Source organism: Cyprinodon variegatus, unplaced genomic scaffold (genome assembly GCF_000732505.1).
Source record: "Cyprinodon variegatus isolate N-32 unplaced genomic scaffold, C_variegatus-1.0 Scaffold159, whole genome shotgun sequence".
NCBI classification, from domain to species: domain Eukaryota; kingdom Metazoa; phylum Chordata; class Actinopteri; order Cyprinodontiformes; family Cyprinodontidae; genus Cyprinodon; species Cyprinodon variegatus.
In genome coordinates this window covers 180141-199091 of record NW_015150612.1, presented here as the reverse complement: position 1 = coordinate 199091, position 18951 = coordinate 180141, and the positions used below count along the sequence as shown (strand labels likewise).

The following is an 18951-nucleotide window of genomic DNA, read 5'->3' as shown; positions in this document are numbered from 1 at the left end:
GTTAGAATTTTTACCAATACCAGGTCTCTATGTTGTTTTCCTGTGGCCTAGATTTTTATTCCCTTCTAACCTTTATATGTTTTTGCCCCGTTGCATCTGTTCATTTCTGTGTTTTACTGGAATTTTATGTGTTGGACCATCAGAAAGTTGAGGTGAAATAAAACACAACTGTATAGAATAAAAACAAAAAGAAAATGTGTGGTGTGCATATGCATTCCACTCCTTTAAATGTATTTCCCTTTAAATAAAATTAGGTGCAACCAACCTTCACTTGTCATGTGATCAGTAATGAGAGGACCCCCTATCCTGTTTGCAGTTTGTCACAAGCTATTTAAGGAACAGAGCAAACATGTGGAAGAAGGTTCTAACCAAAGTAAATAGAATGTGGTCAACAGCAACGTTTAAATAATTTTCAAGCTTCATTTTTGTTCTGATTTTTAATCTGTTTTAGTTTTCATCTGCTTTCAGTATTTGTTGGTTTAGTTTGGCTTTTACTTTTTGAAAAGTTTCAGATTAGAGTGTGTTAGTTTCAGTTTTAGTTTTAGTAATTGATGTAATATGACTTGCATATCCAGGGCAAGGGTAAAAAGTTCATGAGAGATACGAATGAGTTCACACAGCTTCCTTTATGCCGTGAACGGGAGAAGACCTGTGTGTGTTTTTTCTTGGTAATAACAAAATGTTCAAGTGTGAGAAAGTTCTTTATGCAGGGGGTGGGTTGGTTCCTCTGGGGTGAGTGTGCGTGTTGGGATTTTTGTAAGGTATAAATGTATGTACTAAGGTTGCCTCAGTCAGAGCTCGCTCAGTCTGAGGACATTAAATAAATATGAACCTTATTTCTTGCAAGAAATGCCTCTTTCTCGGCTCTCTAACTTAACACAAGTGAACAATAATAACCTTGGTCTACCTGCTTAGTGGTATGAGTGGCAGAAAATAAACTCAACCACCTATGGTAAAACTCGGTGGTGGCAGTACCATGCTTTGGGAATGATTTTCCTAACATGGACTGGACTGAATAGAGTTAATGTGAAGATAGATGGAGCTGAATACAGGACAATATTTGTAAGAAACTGCAGGAGATTGAGACAAATCCCCTTCTTGAAGGAAACAAGACACTAATTTTAGCTAGAGCTATGGTGGTGCACTCACACTGAATATGATTCTAGCAATTTTGTCAACACATTTAGGTGCTGTCCTTCTCTTGACATTTAACCAGCAGTTCAATCTGTGTGTGACGCTTCATTCCCTGTCGCTTCACTGCAGCATCAAATAGTAGAAGCTTCTATCTGCTAACTCTTTCAACTCAGACCTGGGATTTACCAAACGAGCTACGGTACTTTATTTATTACGGAAAGCAGTGATACCAGTGGGTCCACCAGATCCTCCAGAGATGTTCCCAGTTCATGATAGGTTACCATGATACTGCTGTCTAAAAAGGAGCTGGAACTCTTTATTATCCCACCTTGGGAGAAGATCGCTCTGTGCACAGAGGTAAGGTGAGGTGTTCTGGAGTTCAAACAGGAGCAGTGGGAGATCAGAGTAGGAAGCCGGGCAGAGAGATCACAGGGCAAAGGAGGTGGCAGGCCGGTGTTCTGTCAGATGAGCATACCTGGTCAGACCAGCATACCCATAGTTAGAATAGAATTCAACTTTTTTTGTCATTCCACTGTCACAAGTACTGTCACTGTCACTTTGTCACAGAGCAAAGAAATGAATTCTCTCCCTTGGGGAGCAGTGGGCTGGCATTGTGAGGCGCCCGGGGAGCAGTGTGGGGTTAAGGGCCTTGCTCAGGGAGCCAGAGTGGCAGTCTGTGGGAGTGGGGGATTGAACTCACAACCTCAGGATTCAAAGACCAATGCCCTAACCACTAGGCCGCCACTCCCCTTAGTCCACACCCGTTTATCCCTTTAGTTTATCCCTTCATTTTATCTCAATTTATCCCTTTAGTTTATAGTTTTAATTTAACCCTTTAGTTTTGTCCGGAAAAAATATACTTTAAACCACTTCAATAGGTTTGTATCCCTTTTGTCATGTCCAAAAACAATTTAATTACTTACTTTTTGGTGTTTTTTGAAACATATGGCAATCTGACTATAAATAGTTTTTTTTTTTTTTTTTGTACGTGACTAAAGGGATACATGCCCGTCAGGGTAGTTTAAAATCTATTTTTCATACAAAACTAAAGGGATAAATGCAAATCTGACATCTTCTACATATGTATTGACTATAGGTATGCTGGTCTGACAGAGCATCGGTACCAGTTCTGAAGCTAAACGAGACTTATTTAATAGTCTTTCACAACTATATTAAAACGGCTTTCTGAAAAGCCACCCACAAACCTCTGAAGAGCATTCCTTACTTCAAACTATGATTGTATTGTTTTTATATTTTCCATATTGATTGACAAAAGGTTATCTCTGCTTCGTTTCTTTGGCAACCAGTCACTGATGGGTTGACAGAAAAGTTCAGATTTTTCAACTCCAGCCACGGTTACTGTGCATCCATTGCAGGCTTCGCTGTAATTGTCATAATCGTGTCCCTCAAATCACTAGACGTGTGTCCTTTGCATCACCTCGTTGCTGAACGCACCTCTACTTATGGATAACATCTGTCCCTCCGGTGTCTGGACTCTGCTCGGAGTGAACACCATTAGATCAAAGGGTTGTAAGTCTCAGAAAGCTCAGCAGAAAAGATTGTTTCGTTTCGATTTTTAAATGAAAACCTTGACAATTGTGTACTTTATTGAATAAATTAACGGCTGTTGGTCTGCTTCTTGTAACAAAGGGGAAAAATATCCTGTTTATTTTTAAACGTCCCTCTAAATTATTTTACATAATTTTTTGTGTGTTAACATAAAAGTATCAAAATTCAAGATTTTAAAGCTCTGTCAAAATCTTTTACCAGATAAAGACCTTATTTTTTAAAATGTATTTGTAAAATCAGACTCTCCTCATCTTAAGACGAGTCCAGCTTTAATATTTTACTGGCCGACCTCCAGGCTTTCATACACATGTCTGCTTGTGAAGTGACAGTGCTCTTGTCATATTGTCTCTGACAGCCTCTCTCTGGTTTCTCGAGGGTAACATATTGTAGATGGGCTTGTTTGCCTTTGGATATAAGACTACATTGAGAGAAAATGACTGATGTACAGAGACGACGTGGGGCCCTGCCAAGCGTTCACGTCGAACACGAAGGCTACACTCCCTTAGCAAATACACGCTTTATTCCCGTTTCATTTACAGGTCTGTTAATTTGTCAGGACTCAAAGAAAAATGCACTCCTCATCTGTTTGTCAGATGCTGCGGCGTGATCATCAGTCTTGGCGAGACGGCGTGGGGAGCGATGCAGAAAATGTATTGAAATATGTTAGATTGATAGAAAGGCTCACAAAGGAGAGAAACAGCTCAGGATCCCCATATTACTTTCTCCTATTTACTATCAGAGGTGTTGTGTTATTGTCCTTACACACAGCAGGAGGTTTTATTATTAAACTTGCAGTCAATATTTCCTTTGGTGTTTATTCATACAAAATGATAATAATGGGGGGAAAAAAAACACCATTCAGCTTGTTCTGCCATTCTTTATTAAAAGTGTTCTTTTGTCAGTTTGCCTTCAGACAGCATATGCTGGCCCCATCCTCTCCTTTCAGTCTGAGACCCAGGGTGGATCTCACCCCTTCTGCTGTCACTCTCAGCGCACTGTGCTCCGCTCCCCCGTTTGAAGTTCTGTCATTGCAGGGCTTTGAACTGCCACTTGTGTTTTACCCGCCATGTCGCTTGTCTCCGGAGTTTTGTCTGGTGTGAAATTGTCTGAGCTATAGGCCACATTTCAACTCCTTTTTTTCTTTATATATATAATAAACACTGGACAGATTCAAGCATGCTTAGCAGCAGCCCCCTCTCTCTCTCTCAGCATTGTAATTCCTGTGAGCTATTCACCAATTTTGTTTGTGTTTATCATAATAACTTTGCAGTGCTGTTGTCCTACTACTACCCCCCCCCCACTTTAAAAGTCTGCTGCTCTATTCAGCTGAAGTGATTCTACAATCAAAAGCAAAAGGGTTTGTCGGGATGGTGGAGACTGTTGAAAATGATTGAATTTTTCTGAAGTGTTTTGAAACTTTTCAAAGTGCTCATTTTTTGGATGAAGTCCTTAAAACTGTTGGAAACTGTGACTTCCAGGTTATGCTAAAGGTGGCAGATAGGTTTGAGTTGCATCTTATGTGAAAACATACCAGTTGCTTCCTTTAAAGTTGATGTAACAAGCTTTACTGACACCTGAGGGAGAACTTATTCGTCATTCGTACGCATTTTAAAACAGTCTCAAGGGCCTGCCTTTCATAAACTCTAATTTATCTCTGTCGTTCGCTTTTTTAACAATGGTTCGGGGTTTGGCAGTGCTTTCTTCTCTAGCGGCCTCTGTCGCTCCAGGAAAAATGCATTATTAATCTCTCTAGTTTTTCGATAAAAATATAAATAACCTTTGTCGGCGTAGAGAAAATACTATGATAAATGGATTGTTAAGGAGGAAGAGCCTGATGGGCAGCGGCTGTGGAGGCTGGAAGACAATATTCTCCCTCAGTTTTTAATGGATATTTTAAAGCTGCAGTCTGTAACATTGAGGAGAGAGCAGACTTCGACTGAAAATTTGAAGAATAACAGGTTTCACGCCACTCCCCCACCCTCTCTGCTTCACTCATGCCCCACCCCCAACTCCACCCCTCTCACAGCATCTGCACGGCTACCGCATGCGACCAGAAGGGGGGGGTCGTGGTCGTGGTCGTGTGTGAGCTGTGATTGACACTAAAAGATATAATCCTGTGTTTGACCTATATAGAAAAATAAAAGTTTTGATCAATTAAGCTAGTATTTGGTATTAAAGGTCATAATAAATGTTGTTATACTAAAATTTTAAACTGGGTATCGATACCCACAAAAATATTTGATATTCAATACCATTTTTGATACCATGGTGATAAAAAATTATAAATAAATAGGGGTGCAAAAGAACTTTCATTAACATGAAAAACTCACCCTGTTTCAATCTTATGCTTTTTCAAGAGAGTCACGGTTTAAAGTTTGTCCAGATACGTACAGAATATAACACCGTTTGACAATTAATTAACTCTGTGTTTTTATTTTTTTAATGTGCAAATAATCCAGAAATCCAACATTAACAATAGCAAAGAGCATGCAAACAACATTTATCTTTAGTATCCATACCATGCCACATCATTATTTTATCAATATGCAGCGTTTATGTGTTAATACTTTTCAGTGTATTGATATTTTCTAAACTCTGGTCAATTTTAACAGGAAAATGGGGAACTATGTATGAATATAATGTAATTGGTTTTTAGAAGCAGAATCAATGTTAAAGGCTTAGTTTGTGTGAACAAAGACTTTAATTCAGTTTTACTTTGCTTACATAATGATCAGCAGTAATAACAATGACCAGGATGTCAAAAGCATTCTTAACAGGGGTAATGATAAGATGAACTATACAACAACAGTTTAAGTGGACATTTTTGTTTGGGTATGTAAATAAAAAGCAAAGTGAGGTTGGAGTTGTGCAAGGCGTTAAAAATCTATGTCCTGTTTCTGTGGTAGATGTAGCAGAGATTAATTCAATTCAGTTTATTTATAATGCGCTAATTCACAACACAAGGCACTTTACAGTTCAACCAGATCACACAGTCAAACTGATTCAAAGTTTTCTATCTAAGGAAAACCAGTTAATTGCATTGACTCTTGACTCAAAGGCAATCTCTCACACTAAGCATGCTTGTAGCGACAGTGGAGAGGAAAAACTCCCTTTTAACAGGAAGAAACCTCCAGCAAAACCAGGCTCAGTGTGAGCGGCCATCTGCTGATTCCGACTGGGGTTCAAGCAGAGATGCAAAAGGCAACTGTAAAAGGCGACCCCGTCCAGGAAGCCCTCATTGGCCAGTTTATCAGCTGTTTACCATAGTGGCTCAGAGAACAATGAACAAAGACCCCAGCTTCAGGTTCTTCTCCCTTTCCAAACTGTTATTTCATGTACTATAAGCAAAAAATATATATATTTCTCTGGGTACTGAAATAGCATCTGAACCTACAACAAATTATGTTTTGAAATGTTTAGTGGCTTATTGGAGTAAATGTTCAAATATTCTTTACAGACAGTTTAGTTTATTTAAAACATTGAACCCAAACGAGTTTTAGGTCTATATATCATGTGGAGGAGATTATAATTTAGATTTAAATACAATTTTCATAATGTGATTTCAGTTTAAACATATATGCATTATTGGAAGGTAAGAGCTAAGCAAGCAAATTTGTTTAATGTGGAGGCAAGTCGTTGAATTTAATTACCGTAATGCTGAAAGTGAAAAAATGCTCAGAAGGATTTTTAAATTTATAATTGTTTATTTCTTTGCAACTTTAATAGCTGGTCAGTATTTTGTTGATTCAAAATAACACATTGTATTCACAGAATATTTTTTTTATAACTAGAACACTATCTTTACTGCTGCCTGAAACCATAATTACTGCAAATAATATCCCCCCAGCTTCAGTTTTGCATTTGTTTTTTCTATAGCTTTTTAGTTTCATAAAGAAATATAACCTTTATGTTTTACTTCCCAATACAATTATCCCGTGGGCCCGACTGATTTGCTAGGAGTTATGAAAATAAGTTTGATTTGCATATTTTCTCGTTGTGTTAAATCTACACTAATTTCATTCCTGGAGTGGGCTAGCCGTTCAATGCAACAAATCCTGATCCTTTTCTACCAGAAGAGTAGCCTGCCTGTGGTTTAAAAAGTCTAACACAACGGCCCAATTATTTAGCAGAGTTGTGTTTTATATTGCCTTCTGTGATCCCAAAGTGTAAAACTAAGTCAATAATTGTTGCTTCTGAACAGCTGCTGCATATATTTTCAACAGAAATTGTGTTTCTTATAATGAGCCACCCTTGATCCTGCTTGCTTTCTCTGTAGCTTCCCCCTCTAGAAATAAAGCAACTAACAAACCCGGATGCATTGTACCTAATCTTGTTTTGCTCCTTTGGGGACAGCTCCGGCTCCGATGCTTTTGAGCATCAAGCTCAAACTCTGAGTGAAAATCATCCCCGCCTGATCTTCAGTAAGCTTCGGCGTCGCTTGTTAACCTAAAAACAAGGGCATCTACAGTGGTTGGTAATCTCTGGGACCGCTGTGAGGCTCCAGCTGATGAAACCAGCCACATCCTATGCGTGGGGGGGCACTTGTTAGTAGAGCCCCCTGGGGAGAAGGTTTTAGTTACTGCAATGATGGCACAGAGCCCGCGTCTTGAGCAGCAGGGTGGGCTGATAGTGACAGTTTTGTGGCTTGAGGTAACAACTAAAATGTATGTGTCTCTGTCTCTTTAGAACAGAGGAAAATAAGGCTGTCTGTTTCTTAAATTGTAATTCCCCTGATAAACCAAATTCTGCTGAAAAAGATCCATATTCTGCACCTAATTCAGACAGTAGAACTTTGCCTCTCATGCTTTGCCCTTATTTTTCTCGTGCAAAGAAAAATCAGGGTTCCAAGTTTTTAAATTTCATTGCAACTTTAGCAATTAGGAGAGCTCTTGTTCTCACTTCTTATCTGCGAATCTCCCTCATCCATCCTGCCAACGGGAAATAAATGCATCTGCGATGTCCTTGGATCCTCCTGACTTGTAAACACCATAGGCGATGAGTGCTGTTTACCGGCAAGCAAGGCGCACACACAGCATGCTTCATCTCTCGCCCAGTTGGTCCCGTGGGGCCAAACTCACCTTGTTAACCTTTTAATTAGTGGCAGCAGTTAATAGTCCCGGTTGCCTCTGCTGCCTCAGCACTCCTGCCCTGACTTCGAGAATCCCTCCGATCAATAAGCAACACTTGGACTGAGACAGGAGGACAAAGGAGAGGGAAGGGACGGACATCATGGGGGCAGTTCTGATCATTTATTTAGAGGCAAAACGAACAGAATAATTTTTTGAAGCAACCTTTTGTATCACCTTTAGAAAAGCTAGCTTTATTTTTTTCTCCTTGTGCCTTTTAGGGGATAATAAGGCTCATGGGTTTTTCAGCTCCTTTTCTACTTTTCCCCCCTTCCTCAAAAAGGAAGGTAATCAAAAAGCAAAGGGTTTGCACTGCTGATTCTATTGTCCCCTTATAAGCTTTTATCCCTTCCAACCACTCACCTCCAATGCTCATTTCTTTTCTTGTTTTGATTTTAAGATGCAGTGGAAGTACTTAGCATTTAGATGACATGCTGCGGGAGAGGTGTGATGGATCAGCGCTTCTTCAGAGGACTGGATTTCTTTAAAGGCGCCGGGGCTGGTCCGCCAGGCAGCACGGACAGAGAGACAGATCGCAGAACGGCAGGCAGGGACAGGCACCAGAATAACAACTCAGACAGAGGCCAACTCAGCCGCCGCCGCCGGCTGCTGGGAATGCCAATGCTCTGTTCAGACAACCGGCACACTGAGCCTCCTCTGATTGGCTAAACACACCATTACCTTTCTGATTATAATTAGCCGAGTCATTATCTACACAAAAGTGGCCCATTCGCTAGTTTTAAGAAGGCATGTAAGCAGTTCTCCATTCCGTGGTCAGGAGAAAATGGCATGTTGTATTCTCGATGTAGCTGAGTGTAGGAGCTGGTAGGTTGGGCTCACAGAGAAACAAAGTGAAATGTGATTATCATCCTTTCTTACTTCAGCTGAAACAAAAAATTGGTTGTTTTAACCAAAAATGTTTTCTCTCCTTTATGATCAGGCAGTTATAACATGCTATATAACATATTACATTTAGGTTGAGAACGGAAACAGCTTTTAGTTAGACTAGTAGCATACAAAGTAACATTTTTTTTCAGATTCAGCTTAAAGAGCTGTAATTTTTAATGAAATCATCATGCTGAGTGTAATTCCTATGATCTTAAAGCAAATTAAATAAATTAAGGCTCTGTCCTTTCCATACTGACCCTCTGCTTTTTTCTTTCCAGCCTTTACCCAAGGAGCCATCGTAGGTGGAAGAGGAAAAACAGCAGGTATGAATTTTGGATAAGAAGTTGATTTATGATGACTTATAATTTGCCTATAATTTGATTTAATTTATCCCTCGGTATAAGATTCTCATTGCATCATAACAATCAAGCAAAAACACTACTTTTGTGTTTTATTACAAAATTGATCAATTTGATTTTAGTTTTAAACAGAAAAGCCATGACTACAGTGTGGCAAAAAATAAAATTTCAGTCATCAACTGATTTTGCAAGTTGTTCTACTTGGAAAGATGAGAGACGTCTGTCATTTTCATCATAGGTTTATTTCCACTATAAGACAAAGGGCGAAAAACAAATCCATGAAATCACATTGTAGGATTTTAAAAGAATTTATTTCCAAATAATGGTGGAAAATAACTATTTGGTCACCAACAAACAAGCTATATGTGTGTTCCTCACAGACCACCAACTACTTTAAGAAGCCCTCTGTGCTGCACTTGTTACCTGTATTAATGGAACCCGTTTGAACTCGTTATCTGTGTAATAGAAACCCATTTGCATTCTCAAACAGTCAGACTAACTTTAACCAAGTCCAAAACCAAAGAGCCGTTGAAAGACATTAGGAAGAAAAGTGTAAACCAGCACCAGCCTGGGAGGAGTACACAATGGGTAAGCAGGTTTGTGTTAAAAAAAAATCAACTGTGGAAGTAATTGGAAGACATGAAAGTCCACACATCATCTCCCTCAATCTGGGACCCAAAGCAGGATCTCATTCCATTGGGTCAAAAATTGATGAAGACTGTGAGTCAGGCCCAGTTTCCAGGTCCAGGTTTGCTTGATAGCGTAAGGATAATCCAGAAGCAGATTAGGACAATATGAGGTGGTTGGATGAAATCAAAATAGAACTTCAACTTGTTGAGTTTGAAGGAAGAAGAATGCTGAGGTACAGCCCAAGAACACCATAACTACTGCGAAGCATTGGGGTGTTAACATTATGCTTTGGTTCTGATTTCCTGCAAAGTGGACAGGATGACTGATCGGTGCTTAACCCAGACTACATATCCTCTTTTAAGTCCTTCCAATGGTAAATCAACTGTTTTTGAAATGATTCAATAGTTTGCAATCTCCCCCTACTGGCTCTGGTCAGAAAACCACGCTTGCAACTATCTGTGCCACCGATGTGATGTCAGTCTGGTGGGTCTGTTCTCTAGTTTGCATTAGATACTGTCCAATACTGTAGTTCCTACCCACCCCTTTAGACATTTGGTCACGATATGAGCCCTTTAGCTGCTTAAAGAGCAACAGCACTGAGCTGGGGGATGGCTGATTTGCTGAGGGTGTCCAGTGTTTACAACAGCGCTAATGACTTGAAAATGACTTGGTACTTCTTTAATATGGACCATGTATAATGGGATTTTAAGCCTAGAGCTCCTTCTCTCAGTGAAATGGGGACATGACTGGGTCTTCCAGCATGAAAACAATCTAAAAAAGTCGGGAAACAAAGGAATGGCTATGTTGAAAAGGATTTTAAGGTCCTGGAGTTGCCTAGCCAGTCTCCAGACCTCAACTCCATAGGAAAGTCTTGGAGGGAGCTAAAAGTCTGTGTTGCGCAGTGACAGTCCCAAAGCATCACTGCTCTGTAGTGCATGCATGGGGAAATGGTTTAAAATACTAGCTACATTGTGAGCAAACCTGGTGGAGACCGGTTTCCTTGCCAACAAAGATTATGTTACACAGTATTGGGCTGAAATTGTGTTATTGACCAAATCCTTATTTTCCACCATGATTTATGAAGTTATTTAGGTTTGGGGCACATTTACACAGTGAGACACCATTAAATACATGAATATGATAAAAAAAAAACACTTCACTAAAACTAAACTATTTTATTGAACAGACCAACATTGTGCCTTTTCCACAAGCAGATTGACTATGAAGCTCACCTTCGCTTCAACCCTGAGCTATATTTGAAACTTCCATTTCACAAACAGTCTTGAATTTAGTCAGTAACAGCCCCACATCTGTTGATGCCACACTGGAAAGCCTTTGGCTCTTATAACCCGCAGTGCTTGGGGGTTACTTGAAATACAGTAAGTCTCTTTCTTTTATTGTCGACTTAGAGATAAATTTCAACAAAATCCTGTTGTCTATGTCTGGATAATTAAAGCTTTAAATCTGGGCATGAATAAACACTCATAGCTGCCCCTGCTTTCTTATAACAGAATTGAAATATCTAAATCTGTTTTATTTTTGTTGTTTTGGTGCAAAGCCTGTTTGGGGAATAAGTCAGGCTTCCAAACCTTGTGTTCTTACTGTAAATATAGGCGTAACCTAAGCTAGGCCTTTCAAAAGTAGAGGAGGGTAGGAACAGTTTATCTTAGATGAAGGAAAATCACTATGGATTTGTTCATTTTTCAGCATGCAGTCATTTTGATGTATAGTTGTGAGTTAAAGAAAAGTCAAATCAGGGTAGTTACGGGTAGTTTTATGATATATAGTGAAAAAATGCTCCCTTGGGGTTGGCATCAAAGTCAAACGCTTCTTCAAAAATCCAGCTTTCTTTCAAGACAAAGCAGGAGAAAATCTCTGGGAAATTTGTTTTTTGACAAAAGTAATTTGTCTTCCAAAAATCACTTTCTACACAACAGGAATTGCTTATGTTAGGGGTGCATGCCTTACACAGCTCTATGTCAAGATCCTCCTTTTAGAAGTTGGTCGGAGTAGAGCGGGTGATTTATGCTCGCATGGTAGGAAAAACATGGGGAAATGTGCAAAAGAATAAAACAAATCCCTCTCCAGGGATTGCCGACTGAGTATCTGTGAAGCTTTTATATTCTGCAAAACCACAAGTATTTGGGAGCAACACGCTTTATGTCTCCTAGCCAATATCCTAAGATTGATTTTTCCCTCCTCCACTGAGAAAACAAAATGAATCACATACAATTACCAAGGACATGGAGAAAAAGGGGAATTGGTGGAGTCATAAATATTTATTTGCCCGTCCTTGGGAATTTGTGCAATTCTATGTGGATTTGCCAACTTATATTTAAGTGTCTGCATGATTTATATGGGCGGCCCTCGGGTGTCGCATTTGTCCACTGTCGCCCTGAATCATTTATGCATTAACATTTATGGATTTATCCATTTAACATCTGCAGAGTAAAACTATGGAAGAGTTTGTATGTAGAAATCAAGGAATGTCCTAACAGTTAAAACTGTTTGAAATAAGCGATACAGGCATATGATATTAAAGATAAACAGAGGGAGAGTGTGTCTGATTATTTCCTAATAATTATAGATATGTATTACATAAATGTATCCATATGTGTTTTTCTCAGTATATATATTTCTACAGGGGCTATGCATGGTATTTTCACCAGATGTCGGTAACAATCCCTGCATCCACACATATAAAAAATTAAACTATAGATGTCCAGAAATTAAATTATGTATAATAATGTGAAATGATACTGGGAAAAAGTATTGACACACTTACTGAAATTCATTAAATACTTTTTAGAAAAGCATTTGTTGGCAAAGAGAGCTTAAAGGCTGCTCCTATATGTAGAAATTAGTCGCATGCATTGCTCAGGTATGATTTTGGCCCATTCTTCCACACAAACAGTCTTTAAATTTTGAAGGTTTCATGGGCCTCTTCTATGAATTATGATCTTTTGTTCTTTCCATAGATTTTCTACTATATATCAACTCAGCTGATTGGCTCTGCCATTTTAGAAGTTTTGTTTTCTCTTTTTGAAACCAATTAAGAGTTTCGTAGGCTGTGTGTTTGGAGTCATTATCCTGCTGAAATGTCCACCCACATTTCATCTTCAAAATTTTGTTAGATGGCAGCAGATTTTTATCAAGAAAATTTCTCTTCATTTTTTATTCATCCTTTCAATTATTTGAAGTTTGCCAGTACCATATGCTGAAAAACAGCCCTACGCCATGATGTTCCCACCTCCAAACTTCATTGTTGGTATTGTGTTTTTGGGGTGATGTGCAGTGCCATTTGACCTCCAAACATGATGTGTATTTTGGCATCCAAAGAGTTCAATTCTGTTCCCATCTGACCCGTTTATGTTCTCCCAGTATTTCACAGGCTTCTCTAAATCTTGTGCTGCAAACTTTTCGAAATACAACATTTCTTGCTCCTTTCCCCCTCTTTGTAGTAGTCGTTTAAAGGATATAAGCGTATTTAGATAATTTTTTATTTGTTTATATATGGCTGTTTTTTATTGTTCAATTTTAGCTGAACAAAATGTATTCATTTTACGATTTTATAATCTTTGTGTTAGGTTTCCCCGGTCAGTTGATTGGCTAAATAGATAAAGACTAGCTGAAAATCTGCCTGCTAGGCATTGCTGCACCTCAGCTGTTGACTCCCAGAAGATAGGATCCTCTGGACACCACTTTCCTTAAAATGGATCATTAACTGGGAAACATAAGTCATAGTTGTTTTGGTCCTTTTACAATTTTGATTAAATAAGCAATTGCAGGTATCTCACCCTGCCACCTCCTGCTGATGCCCTGACGGTTAATTGTCCCCAAAACTCATATCCTTACTTGTCAGCTACAGCCTTTTTTCTCCTCCACCACTTCTTTGATGGCGTTCCAATGCATCCCATGTCCGGGAGCTCGATGTGACATGCTGTTTTCCAACTTGCCTTCTTGCAGACTTCTGCCAGGTCTGCGTACTTGGGGTGTTCTGCTCTTTGGCAGCCTCCATACCCTCCTTCCATGGGACAGTGAGCCAACAAGACAACTAATCACATTGTTATGTTTCTAGAGTTTTCATAGGAAAGGCCACCTCCCCTGGGTAAACCCTCATTGTCCACTCACTGTCAGGTGAGAGGACTCCTGATGTCACTCTCTGGAGAGGAGGGGTTGATGTTCCATCCAGTTCTTGAAATGATAAAGGGTTATATCGATGGACTGGAAGTCTTACTGTAAAAGTAATTAAAATTCACAAATTAAACCAATAAATGCATTACATTCCTCACTTTGTCATAGCTGTAGAAATGGACCTCAGTTTTTGATTATTTGATTTGTTCATAGAACTCTTGGCTGAGACATCAAAACTGTAGAAGTTTAAAAAAGTAACAAAAAGAGCTTTTCTCCACCTTCTATTAGATTCAAACGTATTCACACTCTATAAAAATGCTATTTTATGTAACTTCATTCATCTTTTGGGGGGGTTACCTACCTGCTATCCATCATTAGTAAATATGATTAACTGTAAATAAAGTTCTACTGTCTTAGAAGGATTTTTCGAAAAATTGCACATTTTCATCCTTTAGCAATCAGATCACGTATAAAACAGTACTCAGTAAATGTAGAAAATAAAGACACAGATTAAAGAACATGCAATAAAACAGGGAATAAAACTAGTGTGGGAAGTTTTAATAGCAACAGTGAAGAAAAAAAAGATGTTTTCTTACATCTAACAACGTAAAAAATCTCCTATATTGTGCAGGTGAAGATTCTCAGTCATCCAGGTCATGGTTCATTCCAAAGAAAAGAAAAAAACAATCCACTGGACTTTGTTTCCAAGTTGAACTTGGAAACAATGTCCAGTGGATTGTTTTTAATTTCCTTTTTTAGGAATCTCCTGTTTTCTTTCTGTATCTGGACTAAGTAGTGTTGACGATGATAGCTTTTCTTCCCAAAAAATTTCAATGCCAAGCTAGTCCAAGAACACCCTAACTACTGTAAAGCATTGGGGTGGTAACATTATGCTTTGGTTCTGATTTCCTGCAAAGTGGACAGGATGACTGATCGGTGCTTAACCCAGACTACATATCCTCTTTTAAGTCCCTGCAATGGTAAATCAGCTGTTTTTGAAATGATTGAATCTTATGCAATCTCCCCCTACTGTCTCTGGTCAGAAAACCACACTTGCAACTAGCTTGAAAACTGAAAATTACTAAAAGCAGTTACCCGTCAATCAGCAGGTTGTGGGTTTGATTTGTCTTTTCACATTCCTTGTGCTGACGGTAAACCGCTTTATCCCAAAATGCCAACACAGCGATTCATGAAAAACACCTTTGGTCTTATCAAAGCAATTCCTCCCTGTGAACGCACACAGCACACCAACCCACCCTGACACCTGTCAGAACCATCATTATCTATTGGGTTGTTTTTATTGGGATGTGCAGTTTTTTTGTTAAGATATATTAAATGAGGAACACTTCCAAACAACAATTATGTTTTCACCCAAAATCTTTTAGTGTGTGCTACAAAGCTGACAGTGAAACAAGATTTCATTTTTTACTATTACATTAAACCCAACTATACCTCTAAATCTGCGACAGAATGGCTTCACCTGAGGAAAATTACATTTCATCACATATATCTTAGAGTTTGTGGAGTCCCCTGAAGAAGGATGGGGAAAAGAGATGTCCTTACAATCTGATTATTTTGGAGAACTTTATTGGTAGGACTTCAAATTCAGCACAGCTTTGTGTTGGTCTATTAAATAAACCTTCCATAAATGAATTTAAGTTTGTAATTCTGATGTTTAAATGAGGGCTATTTGTACTGTTTACCTGGATCTCCTCTCTGGCGCTCAACTGGGACTCATACTCCAGTCTTTATAAGATGATAGAATTAGATTAGAAGTTGTGCTGCAGGACAGTCAAAGACAGTACATGTTGTCAGTACTGTACCAAAGTACGAGTTGTGCCTAAAACTCAAAATAAATTCATCATTTTGTCTCTTATCCTTTATCTTTTCCCTTTAGGGTCACCAACAGCTCTCTATTTACACAAGCAAAGCGGTGGCCAGTCACTACATCTGTATCCATTGACCAACGGGCCTCAGTGACATTTCCACGAGGACTGACCATCCAGGACAAAAAGAAAAAAAAAAGCTTCGACAGTCTCTACAGCAAAACTTGAGAGAACTCAGAGGAGCAATACACCATTAGCATTGAACTTTCACCCTCAGCAAGATCACAAAGTCATCATTGAAAAGTGAAAACAAGAAAAAAAAAAAACACGAGCCTTTATGTCATCCACAACCTGATTTCTATGGAAGGGATCCATGAGGATCTTCCTGTTTGCACCTTTGTGACAGGATTCAAACTTATTAGAGGTTATTTTAGAGAGTCAACTGCTTTATCTTCATTCCACTCCCCTCCATGAAACTATAATAACCCGGCCATGTTTCGTTAATGACACTTTGCTGCTAAACAGTTTGGACTTTACAGACGCTGAGCCACACCGTTCCGTCTGTCAAATTAAAGCCTTTAACACCTTTCTCCTGTTTGACTCGGTGAAACTTTACGAGGCTGAAGAGGACGCCGTGGAACCATGACTGGGAAGCAGCGTGAAAGTCACAGAAGAGACGACAGGAAAAAGTTGTCAGTGCTTTCTCAGTGAACGATGGTACTTTCAAAACATTTTGGATGACTTAGCTTCAATCATGATTTTTTTTTCTTTTTTTTTTAAATGTGATGTAAACATAGACTAGCAGAGTGATTTTTGTCAATGAACTCCACACATAATGTTCACAGCACTGGGAACATTTAGCAGATGTGGGCTCCCGGCTCATTTTGTGTGTTATGGAAGTTGGTGCATGTTTGCTTCTGTCCGTGTGTGTGTGTGTATGTCTGAGTGTGTGTGTGAGAGAGAAAAGAGAGAGACAGAGGGTACATCAGGAAACACTGTGAAGTAAGTTCTATCCAATGCATTATTCATGCTCTTGTATATTTTTGGGACATGCCCAGACCAGAGCTCACCATCTGGCAAAGAGAATTTTACAGATGTTGAATCTCTTTCAAATCCTCTCTTTTGTTTCTTTTTTGCTTTCCTTCTCCATTAACATTTGCAGATATTTATACAGGAGTAAGAAAATATGTCACATAAGTTAAATACTGTAATCAATCTCTGTTCCTGTGATTAAATGTATCTCTGAATCCTGTCGAAATTGAATATATTTTGATATCAGATGTTTTGGGGGCCAGCTCTTTGGAGGGTTTGGTGTTTGCAAATTTAGAAGATAGCCTGACTTGTTTTAAAAATGTAAATAGATCCATATATATCCAACAAATATATTTTATGTTCTTGTAAAAGGGCAGCAGAAGTTGCTTTTAATTTGGGTGGACACAAAAACATTAGCACCTCTAAGCAAACCCAACCTGAACATTGTAAAAGTAGGCAACATTTTCTCCTGAATTGTGAGGGTTTATTTTAAGTTAATAATTTAAGAAGACAGCAACAGTCTGTGTTGTTATGTTGAGGTGTTTTTGTTCATGTGTCCACTCCATTTGTTTGATTTCCTTCTACTTGAAAACAAAACATCACCTGTATACAGCTCCATTTTCTGTATGCATTTGAGGATATAAATAGAGTGTCTGTTTTTTAAGGTGTTGAGGATGAACTTGGTGTATTTGTGTGAATTGTTTTACACCGTTTGAAGCCCTTAGGGTGCAACAGTTTTCTAGAAGGTAAAATCACTTGTCCAAACATCTGTTTAGGCTTCAGATAGTGGTTAAAGGCATCATGTGAACAAAGGCTTGCAAGAAATACAAAAAATAGCAAATGTGTTTTTGAGAGAGTGGCTTTATGGTTCTTTTTGGGGGGTTTTTCTAAGTCAGGTATGGTCAGTGAAGTGAAAAAAACATTGTTCCTACCTTATCCCATGGTTTTGATTTAGTGCTGTCTTTATAATCACATCTTTGGTTTTGCACTCAGTGTAAATAAACTGTTGCTTTGATTTTACTCACTGTTGCTTTTGGTGATGCTGCACATGGACTCATTAAAACTTTTGAGCTAAACTGAGGAAGAAATTAGAAGCATTCTACTGATGCTGAAAACTAGACATGGTGTGGTTAGATTCTGACAGAATGATATGTTTGACAAACCTTCACTAAAATAGGAACAGAGTCTACCATTACCTTCCTATGCATTTGATGTTGTAGCCCAAAAATGCCATTCCCAGAAAACCCAACTGGTATTATTGAATATGTTTAAATGCAGTACAACTCTTAAGTCAGCATTATTCTAGACATATGAGCCTCCACTGCAGAATGGAAGCAAGTGGGACAGATTAGAGGTGCAGGCTAGACTTAATCTCAAAGTTATCTTTGTAGACCCTCTGTCTGCATTAAGACAGATTTTAACTATTGTATGCTAGAGAATCTCCAATGGTCAGTACGTGACCTACTTTCTCATTCCATCAATTGTTTGGCTACTTGAGGTGTAACACCATGTAAGGAAATACGCTTATATCTCTGCAAGATCTCAGATCACTTGAATTTTAGCCTTCTGGTTTCAATTTTATTGCTAAGTTCATATTTTTAGGGCAGTATTGGGTAATCTCCCTAGCTTAAAATGTTCACACCAAAATACTTGCAATGAATACAAAACTGTATAGTTTACAAGACTCCTAGTTTTTCTGTTCTTTTCATGTGTTGTCGTCTATCTGTATTCCCTATTCAAAACAGATACATAATATATTCACAACCCCTTTAAGATAACATTGGAGCCTAGGCCGAGATACCACACTGAAAATAACCAGTTAACAGTTTTTTTTAGATGAGAACCTGGAGTCACTATTTTAATCCTAATATAAATATTCATGTTTTTTTTTATTATTTATCTATTTTCCTCATCTGAGGAAATCCCAAAAAACTTTACTTACCAAAACAACTAAAAATAGCTGTTATTGTTTGGAGGCAAAAACTGAACAGTCTAAATGCACATTTAACCGGGGAATATCTACTAACAATTCTAAGTTTATTGGTTAATGCCTCTTTTGCTGTTTATCAGTCGCTAACTCACTGATATTTTTTTATGAATACCTCCAAACTGAGAAGACAAATGTTATCATCTGTTAATCTGGATTTTTGGTTGTGTTCAAGTTTTTTACTTTGAGTTTTTAGTTACAACTTGATTTATGTATTTCTGCGTTTTCTAGTCAATAGTTTCATTTCTCTTTAGTGCCATTTAATT

General features: G+C 38.5%; 1 protein-coding gene across 2 annotated transcripts in view; it reads left to right on the top strand.

Moving 5' to 3' along the window:
- LOC107086703 (protein FAM19A5-like) overlaps positions 1–18743 on the top strand; it is a 97800-nt gene extending 79057 nt beyond the window's left edge. For both annotated transcript variants that reach the window (XR_001481317.1, XM_015377819.1), the window contains 2 exons: positions 8996–9040; positions 15738–18743. Coding sequence is in view for 1 of the 2 variants with exons in the window: in XM_015377819.1 (XP_015233305.1) it covers positions 8996–9019 (24 nt within the window). In the remaining variant the exon portion in view is untranslated. The remainder of the gene's footprint in view (positions 1–8995; positions 9041–15737) is intronic.
- Positions 18744–18951: the final 208 nt, after the last annotated feature.